This window comes from Neodiprion virginianus, chromosome 6, assembly GCF_021901495.1.
Source record: "Neodiprion virginianus isolate iyNeoVirg1 chromosome 6, iyNeoVirg1.1, whole genome shotgun sequence".
Classification (NCBI taxonomy): Eukaryota; Metazoa; Arthropoda; class Insecta; order Hymenoptera; family Diprionidae; genus Neodiprion; species Neodiprion virginianus.
Genome location: NC_060882.1, coordinates 3,572,640 through 3,590,529, shown reverse-complemented (window position 1 = coordinate 3,590,529; position 17,890 = coordinate 3,572,640). Strand labels below are relative to the sequence as shown.

The window sequence follows — 17,890 nt, the reverse complement described above, 5'->3', positions numbered from 1 at the left end:
TAGGTAAAGGTTTCGAGGTAACGAACCGTCGACGTTTCGTTATCAATTCGGTGAACGACGCGCGGATTTGTACCTTTATGTATACATCGTACGAAATAAGCTTGATTAATCCTTGCGACTAAAATGCAGCCGGATGCGAGAACGGGTGCAGTCGTCACGGTCTCTGCACACTGCAAGAGGGAGAATACAGATGCGAGTGTTCCATCGGATGGGCTGGACGAGACTGCAGTATTCGTCTTGAAATGGAATGCAACGACGACCTCGACAACGACCAAGGTATGCTCGCGTTTTAGTTTCACCAATTATTATCCGTCGGGGGAAGACGGTGAATGTAAGGACAATTGGCGCGATAGCGGATCCCCTGAATTGAAACTAACTCGCGCGGGCCAAATGGAACGTGGCAAATGTCGTCGAATTATCAGCGGGCGATTCTGTCGTACCTACATACAATATATATTTATATATATATATATATATATATATATATATATATATATTCAACATTTCCACCGTTCCTCGATGTTGCGTGTAAGCTTCGAAATAAGCACGATCATGTTTTTGCAGACGGAATGGTCGACTGTTCGGACAGCGAGTGTTGCTCGCATCACGCCTGCTCCGATCACATAATGTGTTTGGCCAGTAACGATCCGGTCGAAGTACTGCTGAGAAAACAGCCGCCAAGCGTGACAGCATCCTTTTATCAAAGGGTTAAATTCCTTATCGAAGAAAACAGCGTCCAGAGCTACGCGCATATGGACGAGTACAGCGAGAGGTAGGAAACTCAATTTCTTTTAAGCTATCAAAACTTCAATCTGATTATAGTTGTATCGATATTAATCTCGTATAATTCGAACGAATAATACTTTCGATCAAACAAGCCAGACAATATATTTCACTCTGTATTCGAGCGAGTAAAAATCATTGTATTTTATTATATTTTTAAATGTGTAGAAATTTATCGTAAAACAAAAAAAAATTCTCACAACCGTTGGAAAAATATTGTCCGACATGTTAAGATGTATATTATTCGCGATGGGGACGTTTTGTAAACGATAAATTATCGCAAGCTACTTCCATAATATATTCCACACTCTATTGAATTTCTTAAAGCTCTGTATTTTCTCTCACTCTCTCTCTCTCTCTCTCTCTCTCCCTGTCTCTCTCTCTCTTCTGCTTCACGACGCGGAACAAGATTAAAAAAGAAAACAGTTTGTTTCGATTAAAGAGAAAAACTTGTTCGGCGCAGATATGAAAAAAAAAAAAAAAAAAAACCAGTATATTTTCGCGATGTGATTTTACGTGACATCGCGACTGTAATATTGAGTGTTGCATATCGAAATCCTCATCGCGGATATAGATACAAAACGATGGTCAATATATAATCACATTGACTATCCGCTACGTTTTATCCTTGGATAAAAATTGATAGCCCCAAAAGATGAAATTTGAAAAGGGAAAAAGGAATTTAAAAAAAAAACGAAAAAAAAAACGAAAAAGAAAAAGATGGAAAAGAGAAAAGAGAAAAGATATTTAGAGTTCAGGGCAGCTTAGCATCCGATTGTGAGTTACAACCGCGTTGAAACACCACGAGGATGTCATGGGTGAGCCCGCAAGTCTAGTGGGTGAAGAAACCCGCAAAACCCTAACCCCGAAAAGCCCGAGAACCCCCCCGCCGCAATACCGTCATCCCGTGATCCTGGTCCTCGTGTTTCACCCTTCCCTCCCCCGAATATCAGATCTACGCTAATTCACCACCTCGGACACATTGCCGAACAAAACATTATTATTATTATATCTATACTTTACCCGTAATATCAAGTTTCAAAGCGATCTGCGAAACGTACATTACTACGTACAACGAAAAGAAAAATTTAAACATTACCTAGACAAATTTGGATATGTATGCATCATACCTGTCTTCGATATTCGCGGCCTATCCTTGGTCGCAATTGCCGTTTTATATGATACATATAATACTTGTTTTTAATTACGTAACGTATTTCGATACCTCTCTTCATTTTACTTGTTGATCGTTACTTATTTTTCGAAATTCTTATACGTGTAACACACACACACACATACACATATATATATATATATATATATATATCCACACACGTTATATAGGAATGAGCTGTTGAAACGCACTGCTGCAGCTTTAAATCGCGAGTGCAACGATTAATAGTATATTTGCACGTGCCCATTACCCTGGGCAAATATTAAACTTCAATTTTCCTACTGCAAGGTTTGATACATACATAGGTACATACTCGTATCAAGTGCGATAGTCGAAACAGTATAAACACGTCTCTGGAATGAATTTAAAAAAGAAAACCGTTTTTTCTTTAAATTTTTTTTCTTGGTAAATTTAAAATACCGTCATTTAGAGTACCAGAAAGCTACACTCATGGGTCGCTTTGCGATTCGGAAAGTAAACTTTTTCAGCGAAAGTTTTTCCACTGAAACGTATATATACACATACCTACATATTATATTTCTCCATCGAATGTCATACTTTACCGTTCGCGAAAAATTTTAATAACATAGCGAGAGAGTCGTTCTTTTATTGTAATTATATTTTTTGTCTCGTATTGTTTTGTTTCAACGCGATATTAACTTGCGAAAGGTAGATTGTTCGCTTCAACTTTTTTTCCTTCGACATATTCTTTTTGTCACTTGGTGCGTACAGTATAATACATCGTTTATATTATAAATATCGCCTGGTATAATGTGTTTTGAACGGCAATGGCCTGAGCATACGACCGAAGCGTAGTTGTCTGAAAAGAAATTCGGGGGATTCGTGTATTTTGTCTAGTGTTAAACCCTATGTGTTTACCCAAAAACCACCACCACCACACCATCAATCTCACCCACAGCTGAGCCCCTCGAGTGGCTCGAATTTTATATAAAAGATGATAAATCTTTACATTTCAAATATATCTATAATATATATAGATCTGCTTTTGATTTCTTAGTTACTTCTTTTTTCGTACTGTTAGACAAATAGCTTGTTATTATTCTTATTGTTATTATTATTATTCAAATTATTCTATACGAGAGAAAAACAGTTTTTACGCACATACGTATATAAATATATATATACACACATATATATATATATATATGTATATATACGCACACATATATATATATATATACGTATATATATGTATATACGTTCAACACGTATCTGTATGCGTACGTACGTCGATTTTCAAAATTGCCTCATTTCTCGTATACTGGCCATTTATTCAAACTTACTGCAAGAAAGAGAGAAAAAAAAAAAGAAAAGACAGAAAAAGAAAAGAATCATGATTAAAATTATTATGTAATACTCTTAGTATGGTAGACACAAGTTTGAAATATTCACAGTTATTTAACTTTCATTTGTACGTTCATATTTTCTTTGTCCTTTTCTGCGTTGCGTTATATACATGTGCATATTTAAAAAACTGCAAGGCCTGTAGCAGCTAAAAAGCGCTATAGATATTTAACCTGTCTTTCAAAGTTCGTGATCATTGTTTTCTTGTTTGTTTTTTATTTTTTTTATTTTTTTTTTTATTATTTCATCATTTAACTATCATTTTTGAGCAATCATCCAGAAGAAATTATTACAAAACTTTATACAGCGAAAACGAAAGAGTAAGAACAACGCGCCTGTCGAGTAAAGTCGAACAAAAGCTTTGTCAAAAGTAAATTAAATACAATTAAAAATTTTCTGTGCCTAATTCACCTCTCAAACTGATCTGACAGACTTGGGAATAAAAGAAATTGTACATGTCGTAAATTTTTTTGCACAATGCAAAATTTAAATAATCTTTGGATTTTCACGGCTGTCCTCGGTGAATAATTTCTGAACAATCCCTCAAAGTTTTCCGCCTATAACAGTATGTCGCTTCGGCCAGGCGTAATATGGTAAAATTGATAATAATGGTCAGTCAGTTGGTTTGATACGCTAGCTATTCGTGTTTATTATCAATATATTATTATCATGTAGTTTCCAACTTGTGTCTGTCATATGTATACCACTCTATGTTGAACGATTCTGGGAATAACTGTGTACATTCATGTGAGCAAATGGACGTATGTATGATGGGTACGCTTGATTAGTGTGTGTCTACGTCTATTGTTTTTGTAACGCCATACAGAACATTGCAACCGCATTAAAATTATAATCGTTTTACTTGTTCACGTTGATAAATATATATAATATATGTATATATACATTATATATTATATATAAACATATATACATGTAACTACTGTTGGTAATTTTCAAAAAATTACTCGCCGATCACAATTATATATTTGCCTAAAAGAAAATATCGATATACTTTTTCTAATATCTGTGAATTTCTCGACCTTGCCAAATGTACGCAACAATGTCAAAGATGCTCGATTTTTGATTTTGTTGGATAAAATACAGATTAAAAGAATGAAAATAAAAAAAAAAAAAAAATATATACATATATACATTACCGTCAAAATATGTATGTATATATATATAGAAGTTTGTCTTAATTTCTTGTTTTTTTTTTTCTTCTTTCTCTTTAGTTTCTTGTCCTTTGAATCAATGTTTTCGCTATCGCTGGTAAATGTATATATTATATATCATATACGTAGAAAATGTTTAACACATGTTACCACCGTGTGTATACATATTATACGTATATGTGTTTAATATATTGAAATACGTGTGCAATGTTGCGTGTGTGCATTGTCTACCCGCCACCGCGGGTTCTGTGACCGTGGTAACGTAACGCCCTTTCTTCTCGTTGGTTTTTCCCACACGTAGTGAGTTCTGGAATAACTTTACACCGCGGTAAGTTGCAGCTCAGCTCTCGCTAATCGTTCATGTCCAGCCATCTATGCTCGTCGCTCGTACAATCATCTTTATATTATACATTATTATACATGTTTTGTAAAAAATTTTCCTCCTCACCAACAATTATTATATACACCTATTCATTGATTTTCGTCATCATTTCAATTTCCTCAATTTTTCACTCAATATTCTTTCCTTATTTCGTTTAAACTTTTAGTCAATTTATCTCTTACTTCACATTTATTTACTTCATATTTCATCATCTGCTTGATCTCATTGTCCCCGTGTGTACTGTCTTTTATCAGTTTATATCGATCTGGAAAAAAAAACAAAAAAAAAAAAAAAAAACGACAAATGTTGCCTTCCACTGTCATTGAAACATGTACGCAATACAAACTTGCATTGATATTTTTCGTTAGTACGGTTAAAAATTGTCCAACGATAAAAGATGTTCAAAATATCGGATTTCAAAATTTTTATTCTTTTTCCGATATACTTCAATCGCTATAGCTTTGCAATAAAAATTTACGGCACTGTATTGTGTATAAAGCAATGAAAGAAGAAGCGTAAATTATTCACATGTAGATATATAATTAAAAAAAAAAAAAAAAAGAAAAAAGAGGAAAAACCTCACATTCCAAACAAAACGATGAAAAGAAAAGAAAAAGTAAAAGTTGTCTTTGTGATGTCTGTGATATTGTTGTCAGGCTGTTTTTGTTTTTTGTCTTGTCTTCTTGTCCATTAGATAATAGATATACATAAGTATGTTACATTATACCATTAAAACCCTGGTCTTGTGTTGTTTGTGTTGCCACGCTTGCACTTGTACATCCTGTCAAATTGTCTATAGTGAACGTCCTATGTATAGTTATATACACCGCTGACTTTACATTGCGTATATTAAACCAAAGATATACAGTTTATATGTATATAAATTATATTTTTTCATTATTTTTTATTTATTTTTTTTTTTACGATAAAAGAAAAATAATAATAACACGATATATGCATATATATCACGCAGCATAGTTACTTCTTGTTGTCGTTGTTGTTGTTATCATTCTTTTTTTCTCGTTTTTTTTTTTATTTTTTTTTATTTCAAAAGATACTTTCTTTTCACTTAGTTTTAGTTTAAATCTGCAGAAAGAAAAGAAAATTTATAACGTTAACGTGCTTTTGCTTCGAAGCAAAATAATAACGTAACGAAAGAAAAAAAAAAAAAAAAAAAAAAACCGAAACGAACGAACAAGCAAGAAAAAAGGAAAAAGGAAAGAAAGAAGAATATGATGATAATGATAATGATGATGATGATGATGATGATGATAATGACGAAAAAGAAAAAATGGAAAAATAACACCCAAGACCCCATCAAGGCCCCGTCTCCTTTGTCTGCGTCTGTATCACTGTCTGCTATGTGCCATTACTAACCGTACCCCGTCAACCTATTAACCGCAACCCTGTGTCTGTCTTTTCCTTGATCCAAAAAAATTCGCCCTAAGCCACCCCGCACAACGCCCCCGTACCCTATCTATGCCATCTATACCCAACAGTAATAAAACAACCAGAAAAAAAAAAAAAAAACAGAAAAGAAAAAAAAAGAATACGAACTAAACAAAGAAAAAGAGAAGTGAAGATAAGAACTTTTTTTTTTGTATCTCAATTATAGAGACAAGAATAAACACCTACCGATAAATATCAATCTGTATGCAATTCTTTTCGTCGCCGTTTATTTGTTACTTTTATTTATTAATTTTTTTTTTACCCATATTTAAATTAATTTTTCGAATACCAGTCAATATTTAAATAACTATACTCGGATCCGTCTTGCATATATTTTCCTATGGCATTTGGAACGAAATCCTAAATCAGCGATCAAATCAATTAAAAACAGTTCATCCATTAACGTCGTTGTCGCGAGAACCCTTTTTGTCCTCTTTTTTTTTCTTGTTGTTTCAAATCTTTTTTCCCCCACTAGTGTGTCGACAAAGAAACGCGATAGACCGAGAGATTTCCTAAATTGTGTACGAAATTTTTTATCGAATATTGTTTTTTTTTCTCGGATCCATATTTATTTTAACTTTTTTTTTCTTTCTCTCTCTACTCTTTCTTTCGATCGTATGAAAGAATTTCCGTTATTTATAGGTTGGTGTCTGTTTTTAAGATCTCAATGTGTTTTGAGGATTATGTTACTATTATTATTATGATTTGATTTTATATTATATAGTAGTGACGACAGTGCCTGCCACCTTGCTGTGCTCGTACTTGGAGGATCGGGCACCCCTCCGCCTTTTGATCACCGAGTTATCGCCAACACATGTATACACATGTATACGTACATATATATATATACATATATATATATATATACATCGATTGATATATCAAATATTATAATTCTGTAGTAATAACAAATACGGAGCTTACCGAGTGCGGATAAAATTATATGCAATTTATCGTAAACATTCATACAATTTCTAAATACATAAAAATTTTTCAGAGCAACGTCGACTTTCCGTATTATTACATACAAACTACGGATCCAACGTTGAATTTTTCGCTAACGCGGAATATATTAACGAAACGATCTTTTGACGTTGGGGGAGTGTGATCCTCCAAGAAAACACCATATATCCTCCTATATATACAGTCCCTTAGGGGCTTTTAAGATACTCTATACTGTATTATTATACCCAACGCGTGTACATATTCATATGCATATATGCCTAATACGTTCATGGGGGTGGGTTGGGGGGTGGATGTGTATCGTGTATTCTCTACATACCCGACAACGATAACCTGCATAAGCTGCAAAAACCATTCTTGCGTATGGATATGTATGTTGCACACATATATACTCACGACAAACTACGTATATACATATGTACAACCCACGACACCATTTTCTATAATTTCATTATATTCAGCTCACAGGACACAGATGCAAAAACACAGAACAATCATCGCACCAACACCACCTACACTCACTCACTCACTCACATGATTGCTTCAAATTCAAATTCAGCTTAACATTCCAATTTATACTGCAGAATTCCAATCCTGAATTTATTACATATGTGTATATATATATATATATATATATATGAAATATATAGAATATACATACACATATATATACTCATACACTTACGTCAACACATTACATGACATCTGCATGCGTTCGATATACATATACATATATATAAATATATTATATGTATATGTATAGTTGATAAAACCCTGGCTCGAAAGAATTGTTATTTAACTAATGAATTTGAATATTCTCACTCGTTGCCAATACATACATGATATATGCATACGGAGATGTATATATAAGCGAGATTTCGCTTGCTAACGATATTATACACATGCCAATTGTTCCGACACTTACAAAATCAATTCTTGAATTGTTTTTCAATTCCGACCCATGTCAGCGAAGGAAGGGGCGGGGATGGATGGGGAACGCCCGCAGCGTTGCATCGGGAATTCAATCCACCGTTTGAAATTAGGTTACCCAATCGTATTGGCAGCGAATTGAGAATATTCAATGTGCATTGAGCCATTAACAAACGGAAGCTGATTTCGCGTGTGTATTCCGTCTCAAAAATGGAAACAAATTTACTCACCGCTCTGCACTAGCAACCCACGTATGTACAATAATACACCATTGACGGGTGTAAACGCAACGCGGAATCGCGTCAGGATTTCACAGGCGGTTTTTGAACCTTCGTATCCACTGTGAAGTTTCGTCTCTTGTGTCAGATTAATTTCAGCACCGATTATTCATTGACAGAAATATGATCATACCAATGCGGTATCGCCCCGCGATCTTAAATCGAGAATCAAATATCACGGATTACATTCGACAAGGAATCAGCTTTCGCATTGTTAACGGGTTCGTTTAACGTTTAATTCCATGGCCATCGCTGTACGTTTTATTTGTAACAGCCGGGTCGCCGTGATGCGAGGTCAAGTAGTAACGGAACAGGGGCTCGGAATAGTAGGGATCCGAGTCTCGGTCGACAGGGATTCGCGCTTTGGATTCACCCTGACAAGAGCCGGCGGATGGTGAGTAGTAAATGAACATAAATTTCAAGTCTAGTTATACGGAATCGCGTAGTAAACCTGTACAAATCGGCACCTCCTGACGAGTATTCGTATTTTTTCAAACTGTCTAATCCACCTCGAAGATCATTTGTACAATAAGTCTTTGTCTAATACCCGCGGCTTCTTATCAAACCTCGGCTAAATCCACCCACCCACCAACGAAATTTCCGCGTACCAACATATATAATATCATGTGTATACTAGAATCAGTCCAAGCTCTTAAGCTGTGCACACACGGTAATAGGATCAGAGCTGCATTGTAATGAAGGATGTCGGGGCGAGAGGGAGGAGAAGTAGGAGGAGGAGGAGGAGGGGAAGGGGGTGGGGGTGGGAAGAGGGACTAACGCCAGGGCTGCGTCTGTGTCGCAGAGCGGTATGGCAAGGATAATCCTTGAATGTCGGAGAAGGACGAGAAGGACGGATCTCAAGCCACATCAAAGCTCGAGCTAATGATGTCGAAAGCCTGTTAATTACTCCGCGTAACTCCGTAGCAGTGACTTGTCTCCCCGTGCGCCAACCAAATCACGTCTAAATATTCATGTTATATGCACGTGTCAGGTAGTCTGGGCTTGACAAAGGTTAGCCTTATGGTTACAGGCTACGGTTATACACATAGCGCCTCTCTCTCGAGCTCTGCCTTTATACCGTGCGAAAGCCAATATCGATTTACGGTTCAATTAAATAGATATTCAATATCCGCGAATCAGGCGAATTAGGACCGGATCACAAACGCGGTGTATGCATGATTTGGCAATCGTCTATTCACCGTTCAGAAACGATACCCTTTATACCTTTCGATCAGGTTTGACGTCCTCGTGAACGGCGGAGGTGCCGTGACACTGCAGTTTCAACGAAGTCCTTTCAAGCCTTTGACTCGCACGGTGTTCGCCCCGTGGAATCAAATCGTTGTTCTACCTCCGGTAGCTATGACGCTCAGCGAAGAAAGCGAATCCTACAGACCGAATCAACCCCCCAGTCCTGCTGTTGGTAAGGATAAAATTGGTCTTCGTGTGTTTTTTCAAAATAGAAAAGAAAAAAAATTATTTATGCCTTCGACGTGTTATTAGCCAATTTTTCTTCTCTTCGTCACCTCAACGACATTGACCAAAGAAGATTTTTGTTCCTCGGTTACTGTATAACACCGACATGGTCAACTTGTGTTGTCTTTGTTCCGTCCGTCCGTCAGTGTTGAATGTTTAAGTTTCGTTTTATTTACCGCATAAAATATAATAGGCTTCCCAGGGATCTCGATGGGCCTATTTGGCGAACGTGGACCCTGCCTGGAACACGATCATGAGATCTTACGACCGATCATCGTCGGCACGTGGATGCCGGAAAAAGTTGGCGGTTTGCCCGGAAAAAGTTTGGTATTCGCGGAAACTCAGGTAAGAGACGCTTATCTCTCGTCTGCGGTAATTTCTTCATGCCATAACGATATTACGCCATGTAATTATTTTCAATGCATCGAGTAGAGAAAAAAAAACCTGAACACCTTTTCTAATTCCGTATAGATTGTCCAAGAGAGCATAGCCATTCCGGGTTCAAATCTCCATCTGATGTATCAAAGCAGTCAGGCGGCCGGGTACATGTCAACGGTGAGAATGCAGCTAACAGGACCGTTCATTCCGAAATCTCTGACGCACGTCCACGTACACGTTGAAATCGAAGGTTCGCTGCACGCTAAAACGTACGAAGCAGATCCGAACCTCGAGCACACGTTTGCTTGGAATAAGCGAAACGTTTACAAACAAAAAGTGTACGGCGTAGCCCAAGCTAGAATTTCTATCGGTTACCAACACTCGAGCTGTCAATCGGTAGTTTGGGAAACGCAAACAGCAACTTTGCACGGATTTGACGTTGACATATCCGACGTTGGCGGATGGGGTCTGGACATTCATCATCATTACAACTTCCACGAAGGGATACTGCAGAAGGGAGACGGGTCAACCCTACACTTCAAACAATACCCGCGTACGGTGAAGGTTGTTATGGGCACTGGATTGCAACGAAGCTTAGTTTGCACCAACTGCAATGGTCCGGCCAAAGATGCGCGACTCCTGACCCCCGTGGCACTGACAAGCGGACCGGACGGAAGCATATACGTTGGGGACTTCAATCTTGTCCGAAGAATCACTCCGGACGGAAATGTGAACACGGTGTTGATTCTAAGGTTGGTCGTCGCGCATAGTCGAATCGATTGCCACACCGTTGTTCGATGACTAATGGGATGAAACGAATATATTTTTCAGTGCAACCCAAGTGGCGTACCAGTATTATCTCTCCGTTTCACCGGCCGACGGTCACCTCTACATCAGTGACCCGGAGAAGCACCAAATACTGAGGGCTCTGTCTCTGGAGAAAGTTGATGACCCTAGCATAAACATGGATATAGTGGTCGGAAGTGGCGAAAGATGCATTCCGGGCGACGAGGGGCACTGCGGTGACGAGGGTCCGGCCATTCACGCGAAGCTTGCACATCCCAAGGGTAAGTTTTACTCGACGTTTGATTGCCCATTCGAAGCATCTTTATCCGAAAGTCCAAATTTTCAACGCGTCAACAATGATTTTCAGGTATCGCCATTGCCGCTGACAAAACCATGTACATTGCCGATGGCACAAACATTCGAGCCGTCGATCCGCGCGGCATAATTCACACGCTTGTTGGCCACCACGGTCACCATAACCACTGGTCACCCGCGCCGTGCATGGGGGCCATTCCAGCGCATCAAGCACAACTTCAGTGGCCAACGGGATTAACTCTGAGTCCCCTCGACGGATCGTTACATTTTATCGACGACCGATTGGTGCTAAAACTGACGAGTGATTTGAAAGTTCGCGTGGTAGCAGGAACACCCCTACACTGCACGAGTAACGCGAATATCAACTCGTCGACGCCCGTTAACGGCAAAAAACCGGACGAAGTGCTCGGGTCAGTTTTGGCCGTCGCCTTCAGTCCGACCGGAGAGTTGTACATTGCCGACAGCGACTCGCACAGAGTGAATTCGATAAGGATGGTCGACTCCTCGGGGAAGATGTACCACTTTGCTGGTCAGCAACAAGAGAGACTACGAGGGCAGTGCGAGTGCAACAACACCACCCCCAGCACCAAGGTAATGGACGCCTGCACTTGTACCGACGACACGAGCAGCACCGAAACACTATTGTCGTCGAATGCAAAGTTCCTAGCAATATCCGCTTTGGCGGTATCTCCAGACGGTGTTTTGCACGTCGCCGATCAGGGGAGCCTGCACATCCTCGCACTGCAGCCTTATCTTCCAAACCACGACGAGAGCGGAGAATTTCACATACCATTTCCACCGTCGAATGAAGTTTACGTGTTCAACCGTTACGGTCAGCACGTCGCCACCAAAGATTTGACCTCGGGAAAGACGAGATACTCGTTTCTGTACAGCAAAAATACGAGCTTCGGAAAATTATCTACCGTCACCGACAGTGCTGGCAATAAAATACAGTTTTTGAGGGATTACAGCAACGTTGTCAGTTCCATTGAAAATACTCAGGATCACAAGTCTGAACTGAAAATTTCCGGGGTCGGATTCCTCGTAAAATTATCGGAACGTGGTAGATCCGAAATCGCGCTTGACTACGACAGCTCAACTGGTCTGCTCACCAGTCGGTCTGGAGTAAGTGTCGATTAGCGTTGCACGGAAAAGCTTCAACTACACTTTCCTAAAACCTGAAATAAATTCCTTTCGTTCTTCTTGCAGGGAAGCGAGACCTACATGTACTCTTACGACAACCTCGGTCGTGTGACCGACGTAATCTTACCGACCGGTGAAAAACTAAAACTCAGCTCTGGCCTATCGAAGAACGAGGGTTTGTCCGTGAAGGTGTCCTCGCCTCTTCAGGCGCTTCGAAAAGGAGACAAGCAACGGTATCTCGAAATGATCATGAAGAACGATAAATTCAAGACCCTTCGAATCACCGATGGTTTGTAATCTGGTTTACTTGTTGAATAGATTTAACGTAAAGGATAAACGATATAATCATGTTAATTCCAGGAACCGAAGTGGAAGTGGCGACAGCCTTCACAAACAGCAGTCTAACGCTTTCTCTACCAGGAGGTGGATCAGTGTTGAGCGCGGCTAAAGCCAAACATCCACTACTAGAAGCCGCATTGCCAGTGGAAGCGGAAATGCTTCCAATGTGGAGCTACCAGGTAATGAACCTTGGAGAATTGACCAACACTATGACGACAGCGTACAATCTTGTCGGTGACGTGAGTCACCTCCAGCAGACGTTGAATAGAGAAATTTGGGTGAACGACACCCGGGTAATAGGGGTTGAATTCGAGCAGGCGTTCAGCCGTGAAACGTTCTACGACAAAAACCGCACCCCGCTATTGACCGTAACCTTTGACCCGGCCGGTTTGCCACTCAATTGGCAGCCCTATCACCACGGCTATAATCTCACTATATCCTACGACAATTTTAACCGTATTGAAAGTTGGAAATGGGGCGCGTCCGATGAGACATACAGCTACGACCGCCACGGACATTTGGCGGAGGTAACGAACAGCCAGGACGGCACCAAGAGGTACACGTACAACGATTACAATATGTTGTCGAAAATAACGTTGGCCAGTTCACGACGGTTCACACTTCAGTACGACGACGACGGTGGGCTACGTCACGTTACTCTGCCATCCGGTACCAAACACTCGTTCTCCTGTCAAGCTTCCCTAGGATTTTTGAGGGTAACCTACACTCCTCCCGGAAGTTCAAGGGCTTATTTACAACATTACAGCCACGACGGAAACCTCCTGCAGACTGTTTTCCCCGGGGACGGTGCTCGCATTGTCTACAGATATCACACTTCCGGTCAGATAGCCGAAATTATTCACGGAGACGGTAAGAGCGAGATAATATACACAGAGAACGGTTTACCCTCGGAAGTGATACACTCGGAAAAAGATGTCGAGTACAAATGGGACTACCAATACAACGCCGGTCTTCTGATCGAGGAAAGGATCGATTTCGGGGCAAAGACAGGGCTAAGTAACGCAAAATTCACGTTCGAATACGACGACAATTTCCGACTGACAGCAGTCCAGGGAAGAATCGGAGGTCACACTCTGCCGCAGCATCTGATGGCTTACAACCCGAAAACAGGAACCCTCGAGCAGATCGGACAGTTTAAAATCGGTAAACCAAAAATGAACGAGACCACCGTGTCCGATGGTACGGCGTTATTTTCTCGCAGTACCGACGGTAGGTTTTTAGAGACCCAAGTAACCGTAACCATCCACAACATGGAAGTGTTTAGGATGGAATTTAACCACGATTCAAGAGGGCGTATAAATCAGACGAGAACTTACACTCGCAACGTGGCTGTGAATATGTTCACAAACGTGAAAAACTACACGTGGGACTACGACGGTCAATTGACGGGTGTCGAGGCCCAGGAACCCTGGGGTTTCAAGTACGACGACAACGGAAACATGCTCTCTCTAACTTACCGTGGAAATACGATCCCCATGGAGTACAACGCGATGGATAGGATAGTGAAATTCGGCGAAGGTCTCTACAAGTACGACAACAGGGGTTTGGTCGTTCAAAACGCGAGGGAAGAACGCTTCAACTACAACGCAAAGGGGCTTCTGGTTCGAGCCATGAAAAGGGGTCGTTTCGACGTGCGTTACTACTACGACCACCTCGATCGCCTTGCAACGAGAAAAGACAATTACGGAAACGTGACACAGTTCTTTTACAACAATCAACAAAGGCCTCACGAGGTCAGCCAAATATACAGCCCCCGTGACGCGAAGCTTATGTCGCTCGTCTACGACGACAGGGGGCACCTGATATACGCCCAAGTTTATCGTCACAAGTATTACATCGCGACAGATCAATGCGGCACACCTATAATGATATTCAACCAATACGGCGAAGGAATTAGAGAGATAATGAGATCGCCGTACGGACACATAGTCTACGATTCGAACCCGTATCTTTATCTGCCGGTAGATTTCTGCGGAGGATTGTTGGACCAGGTAACGATGTTCGATTGTAGTTTCGATAGAAATATTACCATTCCATTTGAATATCTGTTAACACACCGTTTTCGGGGGATTTTCGAACAGGTCACCGCTCTAGTCCACATGCCGAATGGAAAGGTTTACGATCCGTTGATCGGAAAGTGGATGTCACCCTTGTGGGAAAACGTACTGGACAGAGTAGCCACACCTACGCACCTCAACCTTTACCGATTCAACGGCAACGATCCGATCAACGTGAGGCACACGAGTCAGCAAAATCAACCCACGGGTAAGAAACATGGCTAATTTTTAATTAAAAAACGTGATGTGACATTGCAATGCTCAATCACAACCCGTTCATACTTCATCGTGAATTTGACAATTTTTCCAGAGCACTTGACCTGGCTGTCTCACCTGGGATACGATCTGAAGAGTCTGGCGCCTCAGCTCTTCCCGGATGAGCTTATCGGGGGTCCGGTCGGTTCGACATTCGGCCCGAGCAGTTCTATATTCGGCAGCAAAGAAAGAGCAAGAAATTTGGGAGTGAAATCCGGTTTCCTTGCGCACATATACCAGCGGAACTCTGGAGACGCTGCGAGTTTGTCAGCGCCGCCTAGATCAGCCCTGAAGAAGGACGCCATCGAATTGGCACCAAATCGTTTGGGTGCGGCGTCGGATCCGCCATTTGGAAAGGGTATCCTAGTGTCGCGAACGTCGGACGGACAAGCAGTGGTATCCTCGGTACCAGCGGCGAACGCGATATACAAGGACGTGTTCACTTCGGTATTCAACAGGTCCTACTTCCTGCCGTTCACCTTCGTCGTTCACAGCACACAGCAGGACGCTTTGTACTTCGTCAAGGAGGAGGTGTGGAGAGCTAGCGAAGACCGGGGCCAGCTGAAACGTCTCGGGGGTCAGGTGAATACGACCTTTCACGAGAACGAGAACGGAAGCGGAAGCAGTTCGTTAATCGACGTGAAAATACACGGCGCGAGCGCTGTTGTCAACTTGAGATACGGAACGACTGCGGAAAAGGAAAAACAACGGCTTCTTCATCACGCGAAGACCACAGCCCGACGGAAGGCGTGGCACCGCGAGAGGGAAGCTCTCAGAAGCAACACACCGACGACCGTCGAATGGATGGCAACGGAACAAGAAGAGATTTTGAAAGTTGGCTACGCATCGAATTACGAAGGTGAATACATCCATGACGCGCAAATATATCCCGAGCTAGCCGAGGACCCTTACAACATTAAGTTCGTCAAAAAGGCGGTGGATCCGTCGAGTAAGAAGAGGCGCAGGAGGAGAGGGACACCGGCGTGCAAACTTTGGTGGCTCGATCATTTTTGTTGATTCGGAATGTAATTCCTATATTTAAAACAGGTGGGAGAGAAAAAAAAGATTTTTTAAATAAAATTGAAAATTGTAAAGAAAAAAAAAAAAAAATTAAAAAGAAATTAAGTAAACTAAAAATTCCCCCAACTAAACCTATGTATGCAACGGACTGTCTGAAGAAAGAGCGATGAACTGTTGAAAAAAGTTAAATTGATAAAGGAACGATAAGAAAAAAAAATTAAAATATAAAAAAAAAACAAGCCGCTGTACGCTCAGCTGCGCTCTACATGCACACAGAACACTATCGAAAAGATGAATGTAATAACGAAAAAAATAAAAAAAAAAATAAAAAAATAAAAAGATGAGAAAAAAGTTTTCAAAAAAATTTTATACCAAAGTCTATTTGTGTATTTCAAAGATGCCAAAACACTAACATTATAATATACTTATGTATAAATATATAGGGTGTATAGTGGTAAGACTTTTAAGAATTCCGTGGTCTATAATATGCGAAACTAAAACCAAACCTAAAAGCACTTGAAAAGAAAATGAAAAACGAAAAAAAAAAAAAAACGACACGTCGATGTAACTATACCGCAAGGAATGACTGTCTCATTTATTGTTGCCAATAAGCTTGCCGTGTCGTCGTCGATGTCAATGGTGCCGATGGATTTAATGTGAAACGAAGGAAGAAAAGCAACAGAGAAAAGCCAAGTCACGGAAGAAAAAAAAAAAAATTTTATAACAACGCATAGGTACACGATCTCGGTTCGCAGCGCGATGAGACGTTGAAGGGGAAGATTTTTGTTGAAGATTGAAAAGACTAATAACGTGACGATATTTCAGGTGACATATTTCACAAACACCATAAGTATATCGATGATTGTATAAATGTTACGAGAAATTCAAACGGACGACAGCGTGAAAAAAAATAATTCATGTAAAATGGATAACAAGACAGATACTATTTGTCAAACCCGTTAACGCACCGTTTTATGAAAATTATAAAATGATAAGATGTATCATATAGATATATAGTAATAATAATAACAACAACAGCAACAGCAAAAACAATAATAATAATAATAATGATAAGGTCGAGAAAAATAATGAAAGCGACCGAATAAAGATAATGAGGGAAAGTGGGGTTGACGGGGTTAAGAAGAGATTTGACAAACAGGTCGAGATGCATTCATACAAGGTAATTAGATGAATAAGTCAAATGTTTCATGCGGCCATTTACTGTTGAGTTTGGGATGAGTGAGAGAACCTAGTCAATACATAGCTTTACATCGGCGTATTATAAGCTATAAAAAAAAAAAGAAGAAGACGAAAAAGAGCAGAGGGGAATCGTAAGAGGAAAAAAAAAAAGTAATTAACGATACGAGACAACGTTTGTAATAATAATAATAATAATAACAGTAGTAATAGTAATAGAAATAAGCTATACCTATAAAATGACGCGGCGTACTGCATATGCATATTATACATATACATATAAATATAAATACGTATACATATTGCATATATACAATATTTTACTATGGTATAATTGGTAAATGTACAGGTGTCTGCACATATAATATATAATATACGTTATACCAGAATAAATACTTTTACCGTATATA

The 17,890-nt window shown here is 40.0% G+C and overlaps 1 protein-coding gene across 8 annotated transcripts in view; it reads left to right on the top strand.

Annotated features, from left to right (window-relative positions):
- LOC124306788 (teneurin-a) overlaps positions 1–17,642 on the top strand; it is a 489,347-nt gene extending 471,705 nt beyond the window's left edge. For 6 of the 8 annotated variants that reach the window (XM_046767795.1, XM_046767794.1, XM_046767802.1 and 3 more), the window contains 13 exons: positions 130–276; positions 565–772; positions 4,796–4,822; positions 8,771–8,890; positions 9,732–9,916; positions 10,163–10,314; positions 10,441–11,099; positions 11,179–11,414; positions 11,501–12,573; positions 12,658–12,880; positions 12,952–14,942; positions 15,033–15,216; positions 15,319–17,642. In XM_046767795.1, coding sequence (XP_046623751.1) covers positions 130–276; positions 565–772; positions 4,796–4,822; positions 8,771–8,890; positions 9,732–9,916; positions 10,163–10,314; positions 10,441–11,099; positions 11,179–11,414; positions 11,501–12,573; positions 12,658–12,880; positions 12,952–14,942; positions 15,033–15,216; positions 15,319–16,280 — 6,167 coding nt within the window. In that variant the 3' untranslated portion in view covers positions 16,281–17,642. The remainder of the gene's footprint in view (positions 1–129; positions 277–564; positions 773–4,795; positions 4,823–8,770; positions 8,891–9,731; positions 9,917–10,162; positions 10,315–10,440; positions 11,100–11,178; positions 11,415–11,500; positions 12,574–12,657; positions 12,881–12,951; positions 14,943–15,032; positions 15,217–15,318) is intronic. The other 2 variants (XM_046767797.1, XM_046767801.1) reach the window with 2 other exon arrangements.
- The last annotated feature ends 248 nt before the right edge of the window (positions 17,643–17,890 follow it).